This window comes from Chelmon rostratus, chromosome 7 (genome assembly GCF_017976325.1).
Source record: "Chelmon rostratus isolate fCheRos1 chromosome 7, fCheRos1.pri, whole genome shotgun sequence".
Classification (NCBI taxonomy): Eukaryota; Metazoa; Chordata; class Actinopteri; order Chaetodontiformes; family Chaetodontidae; genus Chelmon; species Chelmon rostratus.
The window spans coordinates 10,841,414-10,863,446 of record NC_055664.1 but is presented as its reverse complement, the minus strand read 5'-3'; the positions used below and the strand labels follow the sequence as shown (position 1 = coordinate 10,863,446).

At 41.3% G+C, this 22,033-nt stretch overlaps 1 protein-coding gene across 1 annotated transcript; it reads left to right on the top strand.

Moving 5' to 3' along the window:
- Window positions 1-99: 99 nt before the first annotated feature.
- serpini1 (serpin peptidase inhibitor, clade I (neuroserpin), member 1) lies at window positions 100-19,152 on the top strand. The gene is made up of 9 exons (XM_041941241.1): window positions 100-210; window positions 11,077-11,365; window positions 12,526-12,756; window positions 13,071-13,265; window positions 15,785-15,989; window positions 17,359-17,456; window positions 18,436-18,522; window positions 18,671-18,760; window positions 18,855-19,152. Exons 1-9 carry the CDS (start codon window positions 112-114, stop codon window positions 18,929-18,931), a joined length of 1,371 nt encoding a protein of 456 aa, XP_041797175.1. The 5' UTR covers window positions 100-111; the 3' UTR covers window positions 18,932-19,152.
- The last annotated feature ends 2,881 nt before the right edge of the window (window positions 19,153-22,033 follow it).

Here is a 22,033-nt window from a genome sequence, read left to right as displayed (position 1 = left end):
TGCGTAAGCAACGACGGAAACAGGCAGGAGATACTCATTTTCTTTCACATCGATACTCTTTGGTCGACGTTCATTGGACCAGTCGATGTGGAGGGGCGGAGTCTGCGGCAAATGAACAAGCAGCGAGCTGCGGCGCTGGAGGAAAGCAGCAGAGAGAGACCGCACACATCCATCCATCCATCCATCCACCGTACCCAACGCCGTTTATCGGTAAGAGCTGCTTTATGCAATGACCTACAGCTGTTTCAGTCACAGAACCTGTACAGATATGTCTGAATGGCACGACAGGATAACAAACCTTAACTGCTCCGCTTTTAAAAGATAAAAAGGAAAAGCCCATTTCTGAGTTTTTCCATTTAATTATTTTCTATGAAGATGTAGGAATGTGTAACATTAGTTGTAGTAGGGGATTTTTTGGACTAGTTTAAAAGGATTATGGGGCTGTAATCAACATGTGTAGGCTTTAAATAAGGGGGCGGGTGGAGACGCACATTGGAGCCAAACATATTTCCTCAAGCCTATTGATTAAAACCATCACCCGTTTGTCCCCCACCCAGCGCTATTACATTTTTGCCGGTGGTCTACGATTGCGGTGCTTGTTTTTGTTGTTTGTTTTTTCCTCTCAGCTCAGGCATTGCAGTGTGGTTGTTGTCCTTGAAATACAGGCGAAGGCGCAGCGAGTGCATGTGTGTGAATTAACGAGGCAGATTGTAGTAGCCTGGTCTTACCCTATCCCCCCCCCCCCACACACCACACACACACACACACACACTACTTGTTATTCCTTCATGCAGGTGTGTGTGTGTGTGTGTGTGTGTGTGTGTGTGTGTGTGTTCGTTCGTGGTGTTTTTGGGGAAAATTCATGTAGTAACAGAGCCCGTACATTTAGCTGCCTAAGACATATGAGAGAGAGAAACAAAATATATCTATTTCATATGTAAAAATTACATTTCACCTCAGGTTAAATCCAATGATTTATAGCGATATCATGTGAAGAAAAAGAATATTAAAAAAAGGTCAGTAATAAACAATTCAGTGTTCCTCCTTCTCATGTCACATTCTCTCAATCCACCTATGATCTCTTTATCTCTGCAACTAAGATAATGACCTCCTAAATCCGCATTTAGGCCCATTGTGCCAGCAGCTCCATATTCAGAGAAACAGTATCCTTTCAGTCATAATCTCAATGTATTAATCCCATATGCATCTGAATCACCAGTTAATCTCTGTTGGTATATTGCCTGCAGTTTCCTCCCGTTGTCCTACCATGGTGTGTGTGTGTGCGTGTGTGTGTGTGTGCCCAGCCTATTCCCACCGAGCAGTGCATTAATTGCATTTCAATAATTAAATGTCTTTCAAATCAGCCTAGCGAAACAAAATGAGCAGGAAAGGAAGAAGCAACTGACTGGGTCTGAACACTCTGCACAGCTTGCGCATATGTGTGACTGCCAGCCATAACCTTGTATGTATGCATATGTGTGTTCGTTTGCTGGAGTGTTGACGTTTTTCAGCCGGTTACTTATTCTGCTGTGAGAATAAGAGGAAATTTGCAATAAGTGCCACATCTGACTATAGATACATCCTCTCAGGCTAGAATCAAACCTGTTATGTGCTGCAGTGTGAAGTGAGAAAAAAAAATCTCATTTAATCTTTCTTTGTCCTGAGATACATTTATGCCCATGGTTACTGAATCTGAATTCACTGAAAATGCAGTGGAACAAAAGGCTGGCAGTGATCAGCATGAAAAACCTGTTTATTTGCCTTCCACAAATGGAATTCACACACAAGAAAAACACAGTGAAAAATGGTGCGACAGTTTAATTTATATAATAAATTTACAGTATGTAACTAGAACACTGGTGTGTCTGGGGGCATGTGGGTGGGGAACAGGGAGTGCAGGGCAGACTGTGTGTCCAGTTTTTTTGCCCGACAGTAGTGGAATGATGGAGAGACAATATGCAGGTTCCAAAACACCAGCAACATAAAATGTCAACTTCAAATTGAAAATGCCGACAGAAGAATCCACCAACACTAATTTCACAGCCACATACGTTGTCCTGACCAGAAACAAGATTCCAAACTGAAGCGGTTATTGATCACTTGCGGCTCCTACCGGAGGAGTGAGAACTCAGCGGTCAATGGCGGTATACAACAGAGCAGTCAATAAAACTGTTTCTTCAAAAATTGTCCTTGATCATACAGTCGTAAAAATGTGAAAACAATATTAAGATGATGGGTGCAGTAGTATGCAAGATTAGCTGCGGACAGATACACATAATCCTCTCCAGGCTTACCTGGTGGAGATATGTTAAAACATAAATAAGGCTGAGGGAACCAAATTTCAGCAGGTTGTCCCCTGTTCAGTCTGCTGCAGCAGAGACTCAGGGGATTAGTTTATACCTGGCCAGATTGGAGGATGAGAGCAGAGAGAGAGAGAGGTTCAGAGAGAAAGAGGTCATGAGTTATATCTAGGAGTTACAGAGATGGAGAGAGAAAATCAAACAAATGGAAATGAATTGTCTATTTGAATGAATGCATGGAACTGTGAGTGTCTGAAATGAAAGGAGATATATATACATAAAAGCCTTAAAATATACATGAATTCTGCCAAGACACTGAGTAACCTTTTAATATTTGAAAATATTTTTTTTGAAATGGTACGTATTTGTTTTTGCTTTTTCACAGATTGTGGGTATTAAAATTCTCTTCAAAATATACAAAATTAAGAGAAAGGCACTCCCCTTTCACAGCAAGTTTTTCAATCTTTTACAGTCTGTCCAGTTCACATCAATTCTCTGGTTCTCACACACAAACACACACACACACACACACACACACGTACCCTGGAATCGATGTGCCGATTGATTGGTGGCACTGAGGGATGGGCTGAGTGTAGACCAGGGACAATGCAAGAGAGAGAGAGAGAGATCTGTGAGGAGGACAGTAAAATGGCTGGATTAGGTAATACCCATATTTTCCCCTCACTCAAACCCTTCAGCTGCACTGAACGGCTCAAATACCTAATCAATTTCAATTATCTTCCTAATTGTCTCACTTGTCACCATCGTTGTCTCTCTCAATGTCTTCTCAGTTTTTAGACCTGTTCACAAGCTAACCCCCCACCTCCTGAAGCAAGCCCGATAATCACGGTTCAGTTAGTGAGCGAGTCAAACACCCTTGCTATCACCATGCCATCTTTCGCCTCTCTTCATCTCAGCCTCTTCACCTGGCTATCACTTCTTATTCAGCATCACCCGCCTCGTCTCCCTTTCTTACCTCTGGTACCCACACACACACACACACATTTCCCCCACAGGACTAGTTGATAGTGACCTTTCTTGTTCTCCGGTGTCTCCCTGGTCTTTAGTCCATTTGAAAAAGCCTCCAGTCTTTTCACTTTTACCACTGACCCCAAATAGAGGCCGATCCAATTACAGCTCAAACCTCCTAACTGCGCTCCCACAGCGCCGTAGCTGTTAGTGTATGTGTGTCTCTGTGTGTGTGTTTCTGATATGGAGAAGGAAAGGACACAGTGTGTGTTGGCAAAGTGTGGGGAGCAGTCGACCATCTTGCCATGCTATGACGGGGCTCGTTAGATACCATTGGCTCTGAATCGAAGCTGGTATCTGCATGGAAGCTGCCTCTGTTCAGCTTTTCAGCGCACTTCCTGTCTCTGTGTGTCCATCTTTGTGTCTTCCTCTCTTTTACTAATTTTCTGCCCATAAGTCGTCCTTGTTTTTGTTGTTTTTTTGTCCCTGCTTGTCTTTTTTCCCGCTCTGTCTGTTTAACTGTCCTTATACCTCTTTATCTGTGTGTGTGTGTGTGTGTGTGTCCACCCCTCTGGGTGTCTCTGTTAGCAGGGATTAATAAAGGGTTGTTAACCTCTGTTTGCCCTCTGTGGAGTGTGCAGTGAGCATCCTGGGACTTCAGGCAGGTTTCATAGCACTTTATGTCATTTTCTAACAAGGAGCTGAATAATATAGATATGTAATTTTGTCAGACAGTGGAATGGATATAAACTGCAGGGGTAGAATTTAAAAGTAGAAGAGAGGCAATCATAGCCATATTGCAATATTGGTTATACGTCTGCAATGACGTGTGAACATGCATGGAAAACTACAAAGCAATAAAGCAATGATATGGCTCACTGTGTTTATACAGTCATTTTAAGTGTTCCCCTCCTGGCATTGATTAAACCCCTAAAAATTCATTTCTGTTAATCAAAATGACATATTTAGAGGGTTTTTCTGTGAAAATAATTCCCTTCATGTCTTAAAATGATTTAGATGTAACTCTACACCTTTGCCTTCGTTTGGTATGTGCAGATCTAAATATTCCCCACCTCTCTCTCCACCCACTTCTCCACCACTCGCCTGCAGCTTTGACTCTGCTCAACAAACACCACAAACCTCTGTTTGGTTTCTGTTTTGCGAGCTGCTGTATGCCACACGATTGCAAACGGTAATAGAGGAGTAATTCAACCATACATGCTTCAACCGGAAACCAATTCGGAAGGAGGACAGCCTCAAAGTCATGTGTTTTCTGTCAGAATTATGCTAATGATGTTATGTTGTTAGTACTATAGAATTGTAGTTATTGAAGTCTGGGCCTCTGTATTACTGCTCAAATTTCATGTTTCCTTCTCAGTTACAGAAAAAAGTAATTTGCAACACATTTCACGCATGATTATAATTTCCTATGCATATAGCGATTAAATTAATTGGCCTCTTTATAAATTTAAATGCTGTAAATGAACCAATAGATATTGGAGAGACAATTTTTACTTCATAAGATGAGTCTCAGTGTTTCCCCTCAGATTTGACTGTCCAGAGGAATCTGATCTGGCTGCACTGTTGACACCTGGTCGCAGGTTCAGTCTTTTTTTCACAGCTGGCATTTCGACACGTCACAGTACATCAGTAATGAATACCATTTCACTGATTCAGTTCCAGGGCTTTTACTGTGCATGCAGCCTCACTGTCACACTGTCATGACTTAGTGGGGCTCTCTCGCCCTCGTTTGTGTTATTAGTTGTACTGTTTTTACTAGTATGATAAGTCAAAATGTCTGCTGGGAAAAAAAGCACAGTGAACAGGGGCCTTGTTGAAGTAACACTCGCAGCAAAATAAAGCTTCAGCCTTTGCAGGAACACCGAAACATTAGTCGCCAGTATTAAAATTACGCTTTGGGTCTGCAGGTATGTAGGTGGCCTAGTTTACCGTTTTGATCTTAGACTTGTTTGGTGATGAAACTGGGGTTGAATTTAATTTGAAGATTTACAGTTTAATTAAAAAGTAAAAAGTTTATTTGCTGACACTTTTGCATTTGAAATAGAAATGCCTGTATGATAGCAGTAACCATTGCTTTGGGGGAATAGCTGCATGCTGTTTTTGAAGGATTTTTTAAAATTGATTAACATGCACAGTGTAAAAATATTGTGACCTCTACAAAATGATGTTGAAGTGGCAGTTAACTTCCCTTTAAAAGGACACAGGGGTGGATTTTCTATCAAACCAATTAATAATTATCATTTACTCAGTAATAGATGAGAAGTAAAATTCTGACCAAATTTTCCATCATCCTTCAGGATTTTGAGATTCTACCATCACATAAGTGTGTGCTGTAATGGATTGTCGTATCTGCTACACAAGGTCATCCTGTCATGAGTGCTTGCTTCAGATGAGTTTACCAGATGGGTAAATCACATTAGTAGTTACCTTAGCAATTAAGATTATTGTGGTGTGAATCGGCTTAAGCATAAACAAAACTGTAATACAGTGAAACTACAACACAAAAAGGTTATTTCTTAACAAAATTTGCTTCTAGATGTGATGCATCACTTGCCACTTAGCCATTTAGCTGCTGCTGCCTGGTTGTAGCAGTAGGTGCAAATGACTTGGTGCAGAACTTGATTGATGAATAGTACCCACTTTATGGGCCCAGTAATGGAAGTCCACACATACCATCGGAGTTTGGTGCTTCCTTTCTCCTAGAGGTAGAGTTTAAGGCTCTACGCCGTGGTGGGCTATATTACAGCCTCCCTGTGTAAATTTTATGCTCTGCCTTGGGAGTCTCCACGTCAGCGGGTGAGCAATAGGTGAGAGATGGGTGTCTAATCAAACTGAGAAAGTGAGACACTCAGAGACATGAGTGAGTGTAGGTTTAATCATTTTTAGTGTGAGTACGCATGTCTTCTTGCATTTGGCTCAGTTCAAGACCAGAACAATAAGTAGAAAGCAGCCGCTATGGCGCCTCCAAGGAAAACTAGAAACTCATGAATGATAATCAGACTGCATTATCTCTGTGCCGCAAAGCCCTTTATAAGTTAGACATATTCATGGTGAAATGGTGCCCGATTACTGTGCCATTTTCAACGGAGCGTCCATCGCAGGAATTCAAGGTTGTTCAGGGCCAGAGATAATCATAGACATCATTCTCTGCTGTTTATTCCTTAAGGGATAGGCCTTGATGAAATGGGATGTTAGCATTTTCACAGAATTTGTCAAAGCATTTTATAAGTGTACTTGGAGCCGAAGTGAACCAGCGTGCTGTGATTTGAGCTGCAGCAGAGAAGAGGGCTAAAGAGGGAGATACTGTTGGGGGACGCCATGGTGATCACTTCCAGAGGAAAGAAGAAGAGCTAGAGCTTGCTTTGTTTTTGCAAAATTACTGAGTGCAGTCACTCTTACTGCATGTGTGTCTGGGGAGTGTGTGTGTGTGTGTTTTTGTACCAGACAATGTCAGAGAGTGCAGAGTGACAGAACTGGAGCTGGTGTGAAGAGTTCTTGCAAAAAGAGATGGGTTACGTGAGACAGAAAATGCTGAGTAGTGTGTGGGGAAAAAAGGGAAGAGTTTATCTCCCTACATGGAAGGAGGAAGATATCTTTTAAGGGTAAAAATTCTCTCTGTCAGCTCGGCAAAACGAAAAATGTCTATCACTCGCAGTTGCCGTGGTAACCTTGGCTTGGAAGTGTATGTGGAAATGTGTACTTGAACGCAAATGTGTACCTGTGGATTTGAACCATGAATGAGGATGTCCATGTTTAATAAATTCCCCTGGCCTCCCAAGCATGCCGTCTCAAGGTGTTGGGTTTAAATGGCAGGGAGGATTAACGTACGCGCTGTGGATTTGGGTGACGTCACATTTTAATTGCCGAAATGTCAACTGCCGATCTATTCTGTCTGAGAATTAGGATTACACAGAGAGATTAGAGGCTGCTTTTAAAGGCCACTGAGTTTAATTGCATGGAATTAATCAAGTTGTCAGGATTAAACTCCTACAACTTAAACCATGAGAGATCTCCTGAAATATTCAGTTCTTTTAGTCACGAGAGAACATTTTATAGCTGCGTGTTGGGTTTCCTCGCTTACCTGGGAGGCATGCTGGGAACCCCACCGGAGTAGATTGGAGCCAAAGTTGGGCTCGTCATCAATGGCCAAACTGGCAAAGTGTGGGATCCCCTTGCAGACATCGTGCCACAATTTAAAAGGTCAGAATGGTGTCACCATTACAAGTAATAGCCAGCCACCCATGGTGTTATTATCCACTCACACATGCACACTTGCACACAGACACACAGGTGCACACACAGCGATGCTCCACACTACTTTCCCTGGCTTAACTGCATGGCTGGGTCTTTCCTTACAGAGAGCAGGGCTGTCTGTCTTAGAAAAGTTCAGCTCCCACAGCTCAGAAGGTCAGGAACATTACCTCCATTTACATCTCTGCCAGCCTCCCCCTCCTTTCCCTCAGCCTTTCTTCCTCTCTCTGGATCTCTCTTGCTCCCTCTGCAATGTTTGAGTGCCAGCACAACATGTGAGAGCAGGTGAACACACGTGACTAAACAGTATATTTACTGCAACACATCAGTTTTGTGCCTTCGGCATCATTTGATTTTTGTGTTTAAATCTATTTCAAGTTGTGCATCATTAATGTAACGAGGCTCTTAGCAAGGTTTTAACCACAACTTCTGTGCCTGCCAGTTTGATGGACTTTCCTGCTAATGAATGGGTCAAGTCTAACCCAGCCTGATCCTTTTTATATTAGTACAACCTAATGAATGAAAGCACTGAGGAATAAGTCTGATGTTATTCCATATTTTTGTGACAGTCAACAAACCCCGTGAAAAGAACCAAAACCAACAATGCATCATTGTGTCTCAAAGTACTTTCTGACCTGGCTGCAGCTCTCAGCCCACAAATAGCTCACAACAGCTCACAAATATGTAGATTTTTCTTTCTTTTCTTTTTTTTTTTTTCGGAAAAGCTAAATAATTTCTTAAACTAGCTGGTCACTGTAGTTTTTACAACCATTACTCTTACAGGAGTAAATAGTCGATTTGTTGGGGACTATTTTCAAAGGTGGATTAATACACATTTGGTGCTCTGGTATTTACAGCAGAACAATGGTGTATGTAGGATTGACTCATATATGGATAACCAACCTTGTCCTTTTAAACATGACCCAACGTCACCATTTTGTATTTATACAGCGTAGTGCAAAACTCTAATTGTTCACATGCTTGTGCACATGTACAACAAAGTGAAAGTGCCATGTGACTCCATTCCATGGCGAAACTCCAATGAATTTCCATTTGCAGACTGAAGTGGATTCAAATCCTGCTGGCAGTTTGGCCAGTGCCATGCTTGTCAAAAGCAGTTTGTCTGAATACCTATAGATGGAGAGCAAACAAGATGAGATCTTGTCTGTCAGTTTAAAAGGACATGAAGTGGAGGCGACGTGTGGCGATGTGTGTTATGCAGGAGAATGACGAATGATACTTTAAATCTTATAACCTAGATGAAGGTCATTGAAAAATGAGGCAAGGCCAACTGTTTAGGCTTTACGATTTCCAATCAGGAGGTGTTCCTTGAAGGATAAGACTGGTGATAATCTATATTTTTGTTATTGCTAACAAATTACACGAAAAGACCAAAACCAATGATGACAACACTTGATTGAAAGCCCCTTTGTTCCTTTTGAAGATGTAAATCTTTAAAAATGACTCAGCAATATATAGTTTCATTTTTAACAAAGGATGAGTAATTTCAAATAAAATCACTTGAACTTGTTGTTATGTAGGAAAAACAGGAGACAGGGGAAAAAAGGTGCTCTGGTGAGTGTTCACAAGAGCAGGACAGTGTATGTGGAATAGAGTTTAAACAAACTACACTCCCCAATGTTAATGGTAATGAAGGAACACCCAAGTGCAACAGTGTGGCTCTGGACAACAATGGTGTTCTATGGCACAGAGACTACAAACACTAGGATCAGTTCATTGTTGGTTTTGGTTTTCGTGGAATTTGTTGACAATAAAAGAAAATATAGAGCATCACCAGGCTAATCCTTTAATGGATTTGACATTAACGCATCCCCCAGGTTGGACTGATTTATTTTGGAGGGAAAATTGTTTGTCACATGCCAGAGCACAGCAGAGGAAAGCACGGTTCACAACAGGACTAATTTTCTGGCTGCTGCCCATTGTTGTTGACACTCAGGTACATTGTTTGCGCGGTCACCTGTCGGGCCACACGTACAGTAGCAGCCAGCAGATTCCAGCCCTGCATGGGACTGCTAATAGAGTCCTCTATACAAAGTGTATAATGGCAACAGCACAGCAGAGAGACAAACAACAAAACAAATGTCCGTGTGTTATTTCACACTTTATCACCATCTCTCGATATCTTTTTCTACGCTCTATCTCTCCCTCTTTATGCTATCTATCATTGTCTTTGTTTGAGCAGCAACAATAGCACCAGAGAGGTGGCACAGTGTGTGTACATTTCTTGTCATTTTAAAAGGTATAAAGGGAGGGTTAAAGAGACAGAAAAGGTAGCAAAGAAGAGAGATGCAAGGGAGGAGCGGGTTGGTGAAGATGGATAACATGTGGACGAGGGGGAGATGAAGAAGGCGGCGAGGAGTGTCATGGCATGGAAGGATGAGGGGAAGGATGGAGGATGGGGGAAGGTAAAGGCCTCTTCCTAATCAGTCATTCTGCACAGACGGTTAGAAATGTGTCCGTTCACATGCAAAGGCTAAAACACACACTAACACAGTGTAGAATTTGAAGAAAAGAAGCTGATTTAACTTGAGATGATAAGAACAGCCATAAAATATGTATGAGCTCATTTGGCAGATGTGCTCTGAACATCAATACTGGCTGCAGTCAGCAGTACAGCTGTAGTTACCACACACTCATGTTATTTATATACTATCTCACTGCCTCTCATTCTCTCTCTACATCTCTTTCTGACTGTTATTTCTATAACTGTGCACAACTAGCTTTAACTCTTAGGTTGTGTGTCTCTTCCCTGACCCACTGCCCTGTCATCTAAATTAATTTGGGTCTGTGACTGGGTTTTTTTTCTATCTAATATAACCATCCCCTTTTATTCCAGTCTTTCGTTTTACAGCACCATTCGAGCACTTTTCCAGTATCTTTGTGAACAACTGCGTCCTCTTCTCACTTCTGCTAATAAGTAGAAATGGTTACAGGTTGTTTTTTTTATTAATGCTTTCCTTTTTTGCCTTCACAATTTAATTTGGCAGAGTGACTGACTGACTGATGGTTGTTGTCTGTCTCTCTCCTCTGCTCTCCTTTCGTCATCACGCATCCCTGCTCTCTCTACTTTCATCCCCGTCTCCCTCCCTTCCAAAATCCTCTTGTCCTTCATCTCTTTTTCTCCCTTATGCAATAATCTTTCACTACCTTTATCTCTCTCCCTCACTCCCTCCCCTCGGCAATCCTCTTCTCTCTGCCTTCACCTCTCTATCCTTTCTGCAATCCTCCTCTCTATACTTTTGGCTCTGTCCCTCCCAAAATCATTTTCTCTGTTTCATCTTGTGTTCCCTCCATCCTCATCTGTTTTCCTTCCTTCTACCCTTTTGCTGCCCATCCCCCATCCATCTCTCCAATCACTCATTTCCTGTTCCTTAACCCCCATCCATCCATCTTTCCTACAAACATATATTTTCTCCCTCTATGCCTCATTCACATCCCATCTCTTTTTTCCTTCTCTCCATCACCACATTAAATTTCTCCTTTTCTTTCCATCCAACCCCTCCTCCTCACTCAGCTATCTGGGGTCTGTGCTGCGATGTCGATCCTGGATGTTTTGCCCCAGCTTCTCCTCCTCTCCATCCTGTTGCCGAGCTACGGTTGCCGGGCGGCGGACATTCCGGAGGACGCGACATCAGAGTTCTCGGTCAGACTGTACCACAGGCTGCAGGCGGCGGGGGATCAGGACAACATAATTTTCTCCCCGCTGAGTGTGGCTGTGGCCCTGGGCATGGTGGAGCTGGGAGCCAGGGGGGCTTCATTGGAGGAGATTCGACAGGCTGTAGGATTCAGCCACCTGCTACCAGGTGAGAGGCACATTCATACCAAAGCATCCTCGTACCTGAATGACTGAATAGGTAGACTGGCAGTGACTCCAAAAACAACATGTGAGAGAGACCTTTTGTTTCATACGGGACACGAACAGTGGTCTTCTGGGTGAGTTCTGCTTTTGTATGGCCCAATCATCCACCCCACCTTCCTCCATATGCAGACTTTCTTGCTCTTTATGCTACAGCTCCTGAAATCCTCTTTGCTCCTGTCATAATTACTACGGCCGCAGCCTAACAATAAACCTAAATATGGGCCACAATAACTTGCACAGTCATGTTTTCTGGTGAGGACGGGCTGATTCATTCACACAGGTTCACCAGCATCAGGGTCAGTGGTGGGTGAGCGAAGAGGAGGTAGATCCAAACTGTGGAAAGGTGTGGAGTTTTAAAGACATTGGCATTTAGGATGGGAAGGGGGGTCTAATAAAAGATGCTGTCCAGTTGATTTTTGGGATTTTAGGATCCAGCTCTTTTTGGAGCTTGACCCATAGAATGTGAGGGACTGAAAGTCATTATCTCAGCCTCTGCTGCTTTAGTTGCAGCCACTGTGTTTTTAATGTTTCTTTTGTGAGTCTCCCAAATTTAAGGAAGCATTATTAAATTGCTAAAATGTCCCTTTAATGTAATAGAATTATATGAATTGATTTTAATCACAAGTCTCATTCGACACACACACAAACATGCGCTTACTGTACATGTACAGTCATGTACAGTATACGTCCCCACACATAAGCAAGCAGTCAAAAGCCAGTTATCGTTTCCGTCTTAAAGGTGTAGTAATTTATTTGTTTTTTGGTTTTTTTGTTTCATGATGCTTATTACCATTTTCCAAGGTAAATACATTTATCGGGTATTCAAAACTTAATACACACTTACAGACCATGAGTACCCTTGACCCTAAAAAAGAAAGATGAACGTCACGAGAAAGGTGCTTTGTAAGATGTGAATAAAATCTGACCGTTTCTCTTCTATTTGTATTTTATATGCAGAAATTTTGAATTTCTCTATTGCTGTACCATTGTTTAACAACAAAACCCCTTCTATGGATGTTAAAGTAATTACATTTTAAAACCACCTTGTAGCACTCTGTATACACACCGACAGTATGAATGTGTGTGTCTCCCTCTGTTCTCCAGGCGTGGAGTTCTCTTTGCTCCAGAACCTGACTGCTGCTCTGTCGGACGATGACGCACACTACGTGGTCCGATTTGCCAACAGCCTCTTCCTGCAGGAGGGTGTCACCTTTAACCCGGAGTTTCTGCATCTGATGAGGAAGTATTTCCGGGCTGATGTGGAAACGGTAGACTTCAGTGAATCAGCAGCTGTGGCCGAGCAGATCAACAGCTGGGTGGAAAATCACACGGAGAGTGAGTGAAAGCGGGAGGGGGGGGTAGAGGGGGAAAGAGACAGATGAGGGGAGAGCGATAATATGAATGCATAATTACATCTGCAATCCCAGCATACTGTAAAGTGATGTGCAAAATTGTCAAAGCAGTTATCATGTTTGATCTCACCACCTTATACAAAAACAAACTGAATACATTTCCAACCCTCAGTTGCTCAAATCTCCATCCTCATCCTTATGTGCAACTTCAAAAGCTGCATCACAGCCAGCGCTGTCCTCAGGCTAATGAAAGCTATGATGTAGATCCTAATATGTGGGACTAATCACTCCCTCCAGGTAAGATCCGGGAGCTGCTGTCAGCCGAGGACTTCAGCAGCGTGACCCGCCTGACTCTGGTGAACGCCGTCTACTTCAGAGGCTCCTGGAAAAACCAGTTCAGGCCAGAGAACACCAGAACCTTCTCCTTCAGCAAAGACGATGGCTCTGAAGTCCAGACACTCATGATGTACCAGCAGGGAGATTTCTACTATGGTAAGGATGAGCTACGTGTGTGTCTGTATGTATACTTTTGGCTCCTTTTCTGGAGCCCTTGAATTTCTGCTCATATTTCCTGAGGTTATTTAAAATGTTAATTTTAGATCTAAAATATTCATATTTGGAGTGTTATTCCCAGGAAAGGTTCCTCTTTTCTGCTCAGTGAGCTCTGCTGCTAATATTTCCCTTACTTGCACAAACTCCTCTGGTATGTCTGTTTGATTTAGTATTATATTTTGAAGGCAATTTTGTTAATGTCATACAATATTAGCAGTACTGTGACAGTCATGTAGTGGTGCATTAGGTTTTGCTAAATCTTTGCTGATAGTAGGTAGAACAAACAACACTTGACGTTGTACTTTATTTCATTTTTCCACCTTTCACACACCTGCCTGTTGGGTTCTGGGGAATGTTTTATTAATGTCTGCTTCTAATTATATTACAGGATGTCATATTTTTTCAGTCATTATACTTATTTGTGATAATTAGGAGTAATTATACAGAAGTTAAGTCACTGGGAATTTGCTTCTCACCTGGAATTTTGTTTCTCTCTAATTTAATATGTGGTTATTAGATTCTTAGAGGGCTGGTGAACTAATGAATTGTTTAGTCTATATAATGTCACAAAATTGAGAAAAGTACATCGCACATTCCCAGAGCTCAAGGTGACATTCTTACATCCTTATGAAAGATTTTCAGTTTACATCGACATAAAGTGGAGAAAATCAGCAAACCCTCATATTTGAGAAGCTGGAATGTTTGCAGTTTTGGCTTTCTGAGTTATTTCAATGATAAATCAACTATCTAAATTGTTGTTGAATAATTATTTTGGCACAAACTGTGAATGTTCTTTTTTTCTGCTTTTTTATATCCAGTCTGGGTGAATGTTGTGTTTTGAGGTTATGTAGCTGTATTTACTGTACAGCACATGCCTTAAAAACCTGCCTGGGTTTACTGTCTGAGTTGGCCAAAGGTTTTAAGTTTGTATACCTTATATGTTTTTAAGGCTATTTTAGGCACTTTTGAGCTGGGAATAATATACTTGTCAGGTAATGGTGTATTTGGTGTTTTGCCAGCACTGTGAGGTGCAAGACTGTTTGTCCGGAGTCCTGCAGGTTGTCTGTAATGCTGTTCCATCTGAAAGATTCCAGTCTGTATTTTGTGCATCTAGTCATTCTTTGTCTGACGTACTGCCAAACACAGTTACAACAGATTCTCACCACACTGCTACTAAAATTGACGCATTTGAGTTATTTTGGTGCTGTCTGAATGTGTGTGAGGAGATTGCACACTTGCATACACCTACATTGACGGGGTACACACATAGTCTTCCATGCAGACTCAGGATCAAGGAAATGTGTGTGTGTGTGTGTGTGTGTTTGCGGTGAGTGTGCTGTGTGCATGTGTGTTCGTAAGAACTGCAGAATAGGGACAGATCCTTGGGGAGAAGGCTGCATTTGCCTTCTCATTTTGAAGCACAATCATATTGGTTAAGTAAAATGTTTTGGAAAGCCACACCCCACTCTCTGCTGCAGTGTTGCCTCACTCTGCATCAGCAGCCGCTACACAGAATGCCACATGTAAGTTAATGAAGGATGATGAGTCTCTTTCGCTGTAATTTTCCCTTTTAAGCAGCATCAAAAGAAAAATCATGTGCAAAGATTGGGATAAAGTCTGGCAGTGTTAATTTCTCTATAATCTCCATCTCACACTGCAAAAACCTGAGTGAAATAATCTCATGTTTAGATTTAAAATCTAGTAGGACTTGTTTTGAGCATAAAGGGATTATCTCATCCTGGCTAAGAAAGACTGTCTCTCATAATTCAAGTAAAGGGCTTGTCTTGATAAGAGTTTTTATCTGTGGGTTTTGTTTAATTAGATAAAAGGGACAAGTCTGTTTAAGATCCACCTCAAGGCTATGAAGATATCACGTCTTTGCCTCTCTGTCTCTAAGAAGATTTCAGCTCTTACAGACATTTGTGTGTGTAATAGCATGTACATTTGTCGCTGAGTGTGTGTGGGCAGGTGTATTTGCACGTGTGTATGTACACACGCAAGGATGTGTTTTTTTCCGTAGATCCTAGATCGGTTTACAGGGTTTATTTCCTGCCTGAAGACAGCCAAGTGCATGTTTGTGTAAAAAACGCACTGCATTGACAAACGCACCATCGTTTCCTGCCTAACTGATTTTTGTTTGGGATTTCAGCAAAGCACACTCAGTACTGCATGACTGCATACAGTATGTATGCATGTAAATCTTAACACCAAGTGAAACCGAAGCCTTCAAGTGGAACCTCAGTGGTTTTGAATTACTGCATCAGGGAAATGACAACATGCGCTGCAATCAATACAGTCAATTGATGCATTTAAACATGTTTACATCTGAGTATGCTGCTCCTGAGCAAAGTTCACTGACCCATTACAGGAAGCTCTAGTGCATGCATGTGTGTGTCCATGCTTGCACATGTGTGCATATCTTTCAATGCCTAAGTTTGCATACATTTTCTCCCAACCAGGTGAGTTCAGCGATGGCTCTCAGGAAGCTGGCGGTGTGTACCAGGTGTTGGAGATGCCCTACGAGGGTGAGGACATGTCCATGATGATCGTTCTGCCTCGGCAGGAGGTACCACTGGCCTCCCTGGAGCCCATCATCAAAGCACCGCTGCTGGAGGAGTGGGCTAACAACGTCAAACGGCAGAAGGTGGAGGTCTACCTACCGAGGTGAGAGATAAAACACACAAACACATATACAAGCACTCACAATTGAGTGGGCTGATGATGTTCAATTCAACATACATTAATTTCAGTTTGTGACACATTGTACTTCAGGAAATGTTCTGGCCTATTTACTTCCACATGCCTTGGTTACTTGTACAGTACATCACTTAATGATTACATACAATACCTAGACATCTTAGAGTTATGGTTAATACTTGCATTTCCCAGAATCCAGAGTCCACGGAGAATGTCCCTGGAGTAATTACTGTTTCCCATTTAGCAGGTGGAAAGAGCAATAATGACATCAATGATTCTTCCTATCATTAAATTGCATTTTTCATCACTGGATCTCCCTGTATGATTTATTTATCAATGTTGATGTGAAATGTTGGTTCTTAAAACAAATATTTCACTCTAAGACAGTTCATAAACACCAGCAGAGACATACTGTACATATAAATAGACTGAGGAAAAAGTTTACAAGACACATATGCCATGATGTGTACATTCAATCAGAGGAAACCTCACAAAATAGATAAAACCATAAAAATCATAAACTAATGATGACAATAATAATATGTTAGCCAGCAATTTTTGCTAAGAGTGTTCATGTAAGGAACAAGTATGTATGAGTGTATGTACAGCACCTAATAAGGGTTCTGAAACTGAAGCTGGCACCATTCATGGCACTGTGGGGGTACTGGGGCTCTGGTGGGGGGCAGCTGGCTTGGGCTTGATAGTCATTCAGTTGTTTTGGGCTCCTTCAGGCCATGCCCAGACCCTTGAGAGGGTGCTGTTCTGCCCCCAAATCCTAGGTCTGTTGGGGCAGGAGGTATTTTCAGGTGTGTTTCGATTCCATTGATTCTGTCTTTAGCCTTGTGGTGTGTGACACATTACACAAATAGTTCAGATAGCATAACTTTCTTTAGGCAACTCGATTGCACCTGCACTTCAAACATATGAAGTAGTATCATGTAGTTCTCTATTGGCTCACTACCATATTGTAAGAATGTTAAAATGTGAATTACCACCACACAGTGATGGACCCTGAAATGGTTGATTTTTCCTGTAATAAGCGTAGTTTGCCTTCCTACTAAGTTACTATATAGCTGAGACCTTAACACACAAACACAGATGTACAACGACTGCACACATGCATGCAATGTGATGACAACTTCTTTTTTAAACATTTAGCTAATGCCACTGTGGCAAAATACAATAAGATGGGTATGGTAGGGAAAAGTAGTGTTATGTGCCCATCTTCTTACATTAATCTGTGACCCTGTTGTCACAAGATGAACCCACCTCCTGCGTCCCATGAAATTCTGACCATTAACGTGTGACTTTCTTAAATTCTGACTGCACTGTTCAGGTTCAAAGTGGAGCAAAAGATTGACCTGAGGAGCACTCTGCAGGAGCTAGGAATAAAGAACATCTTCACCAACGATGCTGATCTCTCTGCCATGACAGGTAACACTCAGCTGTATGGAAAAACAGGGACACACACACACACACACATACACACACAGTGCAAAACACTGAAATATGTGACACATACCCCTATCTCATTTTATAAAACCCATAGATATAGACAGAAAGTTAGAGAATTCAACTCTGAGTAGGCTTCAGCACAAGAAGTTGATTTAATATTTCTGCTTCTTGGCTACAGTGAAGTAGCCTCCAGTACTTTCTAAGGTAACCAAGGTAACTGGCACCGAGTGGGCAGGTCAGAGCTGTCACATCATCTGGTAAAAAATAGATCCAGAGAGAGAGACAGATGTATACTGTACATAGAGGCAGAGAAGTAGAGAGACATAAGTATGTTGGGATATTTTCCATCAAAAGCAAAAAAAACAAAAACTGATCCCACCGAAAGCTAAATAAAGTACTCATACATAACTAGCATGTTAAAACTATAAAATAAAATGAAGTCATAAGGAAGGAAGGATTCACTATATGAGTCACTTCAAATGCTCTGACCTTAAAGAGGACTGAATCAAACTGAAGTTCACATTAATAAACTAAAACAGTTCAGAGATCCTTAAGAAGACCCAGCCCAACACAGCATGTTCTTACTGGTCAGGTGGAGCGAGTGTTATATTATGAAACACAATCTGCAGGCTGTACTGGACTTCTGGCTGCACAGCACATCCTGTACTAGCTAAAACACCCTCAGTTCAACCTGTCTTGTGCATGTAGAGGGATAAGAGAGGGTGTTTTAAAATGCTTTTTATGAAATCATCAGGATTACCTGACATCATGTTTTGATTGTGTGACCCCCTGCTTTGATATATGGGTATACCAGCACACACTCACCTTCACATCATCTTCACATGTCAGACTGACTGATTGATACTCATGATGGTGTGTGTGTGTGTGTGTGTGTGTGTGTGTGTGTGTGTGTGTGTGTGTGTGTGTCTGTGTGTCTGTGTGTCTGTGTGTGTGACAGACGGTAAGGACCTGTACATTGGTAAGGCGGTGCAGAAGGCTTACCTGGAGGTGACTGAGGAGGGGGCGGAGGGAGCCGTTGGGTCAGGTAGACTTCATCTTTTTATTCTTCATTCTAATGTTTCTGATCATTCACATCATTCTCTGCGGCAAACTCACCTCCAAGTTCACTAAACACTGCCCCCCTCTGTCAGAAAATAACTATGCCCTCTGCCCTCTCTTCTTCTCTCTCTCAGGCATGATCGCCCTGACCAGGACTCTGGTGCTGTACCCGCAGGTCATGGCCGATCACCCGTTCTTCTTTGTCATTAGAAACCGGAGGACAGGTGAGTGTGTCTCTGTGCATGTAAATTTACCTCTGATATAACGTACAGTATGTGCATTGTAACCTGACTTTCTGTCTGTCCATTCCTTCTCTAGGGTCCATCCTCTTCATGGGCAGGGTCATGACCCCTGAAGTCATCGAGCCCAACGACCATGACTTTGACTCCATGTAACCACGGGCTCTCGAGGTCACTCAATCTCAGCCAATCAGATCCTGACGTCATAAACGCTCCCTATCTTCTATCGCCATCTTCAGCTGTGTTTTATACTCTTGAAAAAAAGATTTAAACTGAATATTATACAATATATTATATATTGAAATATGACATATGACATATAATGTGACTGTGTTTTGATACTGGAAGCTTTAAACTCTTGGACACAGACATGCAGAAAGAGGAAGTTGTAAATATTCTCTAGTAAAGGATGGTTTGTATATGAGTGAGAAGAACACGATATGTAATCCACGCACAACCCCTTTAAGTTCAGCAGCTTCGCACTCACTTGCAGCCACACACACAATGCACAAAAACAGTTTCCTCTCTAATTCTTAAAAGATGACTTCACATACTACAGAATCTGCACACTGTAAGTTTTAATTATATCCCTGTACATTTAAAATTGTGTTCTCTCTCACTCTCTCTCTCTCTTCCTCTCCCTCTCTCTAGCTATATATATCTATATATCTGAATATAGATATATATGCTCAGTATTTATTGCAGAATAAACGTGCAAACATTTCATCCTTATACACAATGAATCTTAGTAATATATCTGCTCCAGACAGTATTCTAGTCATTTTTTACACTGTAGGCACATGGCTAATATGCTGATGAACTAATATGCCTTATCACATCTGAGTGGTTGATTAAGCCCCAGTTGGGCATCTCACAGGTGAGTAGAGGAGACTGCGTAACTAAGGCGGGTTGCTATAGAGACGGAGTGGAGCATGCAGGCGCACTGAAAAAGATCTGCTGCACCGTTTTGGATGTACATACAGGGAGAAACAGTAACACCAGCTGTATTCAGTCTTTTATTCAATAAAACATGAATGTGTTCCCATGAAAGAAGTGTGTACTTCTTCTATCTGGTTGAAGGCAATTTTAAATGTAAGATGCATGCAGCTTACAGTGTATGGGCCACCTACAGCACTTAGGATGTCATACAGCTTTCGTATTCTTCAAATGAAGGATTTGATGAGATTGGAAACATACGATGCATCAGGAGTTTATAAAACCTGTTAAGAAAAAAAAACTATTATCTGTCCAGTGCCTGAATATATAATGGACTTTATATAATTCCCCAAGGTTGGCTGTTATGGTTGAACAGCCAACCTTAGGGCAGAAATTGGCCGTTCAACCATAACTCGGCTTCCCAGGGCAGACAATGTCCTGCCAAGGCATCTTGGAGTAGATTCAGGCCTGTGGCATCACCTAGCTACCACACACACACACACACACACAGAAAGAGATCATATTGCTAGGAAAGGCAAAGATATACTGTGACCAAGGACAAATGAGACCTGCATGTTGATTCTGATAACTGTCACTTCATAAGGAGGACTGTTTTTAAGAAAATAATACTCAGTATGTTTATGATGTACGACAATTTATTTCAACTCTTTCAATTGGGGAAAATATTCTGCCTGGTGCATCTCATAGGTAATTAAAAGAATCATCTGAGAGCAGTTAGCTCCAGCTGGTGGGTTTAATGTGCCTATTAGCAAGCAGTAAATGAGACAAAACTTTAGGATCCAAAGTTACTTTATTAACTGAAGGGTCCAAATATGATTGGTGTGAAATTAGGCTATAGTACATATTTAGCGGAAAGATTTATTTAATCTAAGTAAACCTGACTTACACAACATACACAGCAATCATTAATAACTGTGTTTGAAGCAAGTACTCAATATTCAGATGCAAAAAGATGCTTTAGGAACATTAATTATATATTACATGAGTGTCGCACAAGATGAAACAGGTCATAAATGAACGAAACAAGTCAAGTCACTGAAATGGTGAATAACAGAAGCAGGTATATTTACTACTGTAAATATAACTGTCTCCAAAAAACAGCAAAGGCAATAGATATGCTAAACACAAGTCAGTGCTCTGTACTAATTCAGAGGGAATCCTTCCCACCGTCCCCTGCAGTACCAGGGCTTTTCATCTACCTCTCTGAAATTTCTAATAGCTTTTTCATCCCTTCAACGTGCACAGTGTGTTTCAGTGCTGCAATGTCTTAAACACAACAAGCCGCATTGTTGAGGAGCGACAGCCCGAGGGTGTAGGAAGTTATAATCTAAATTACTTTCACCAGCTGGTATGATAGCTGTGCTTCGTGCCTTCATTGTGAGCCACTAAAAAATCCACCTCACCCCACCACCTGCTCCTCCTCCTCCTCATGACAATATCTTGAAAGACAGAAATAACAATGCCAGAGAGGCTCAACCTGTCCTTATGACAGCTGCTGGTGGAGCATACAGTATACCATCCAGAGGTGGACAGTTACAAAGCACATTTACACAAGCACTGTTTAGGTACAATATTAAGAACCTGTAAGATTCCGCTTTTGTAAGACTTTATCTTTTTACTCCACCTCATTAATCTGATATGTTTCTAGTGACTAGCAAAAAAAATATTTACATACAAAGCCTATAAAAGCTCATAAGAGGCAATGCATTGTGTAAACCTGTCATAATAAAGTAGTTGTTAGTATTACTTGGACTAGCTAAGGCATTTAAATACTTTTGCATCAATGTATAAGTGATTTGAAAGGAACTATTTCTCACTTTTTTGCACCTCTTTGTACTTTGTAAGTGGCGTCGTGGAGTAGTTCAAAAATTGTCATCCATTTTTTCTGTTTTCCTCTAAGTAATGCCCATAAAAGGGACCTTTTAATCCACGGATGCTACATTTCACAACTATATTTTTCAGGATTTTTGCAGACCAGGTTAGATAACTTTAATAAATAAACTTTATTTATCTCTAGCCAGGGAAATTTGGGCATTACAGCAGCATATAATAGCAGAGGGAAGAAAAATAGCAGCAGAGACAGAGAACATCTATCTCTAAAAAAAGTAGACTATATATATATATATATATATATATATATATAGTCTACTATATAGTCTACTATATATATATATATGCACATATTATACAAGCAAAATTATATTTGACTATATAAAAGAAAAAAATATGTAGAAACAAATATGTATATAAAAAAATATGTAAAAATACGTATTGCAGGTTTAGTGTTTCCAAATTATGATG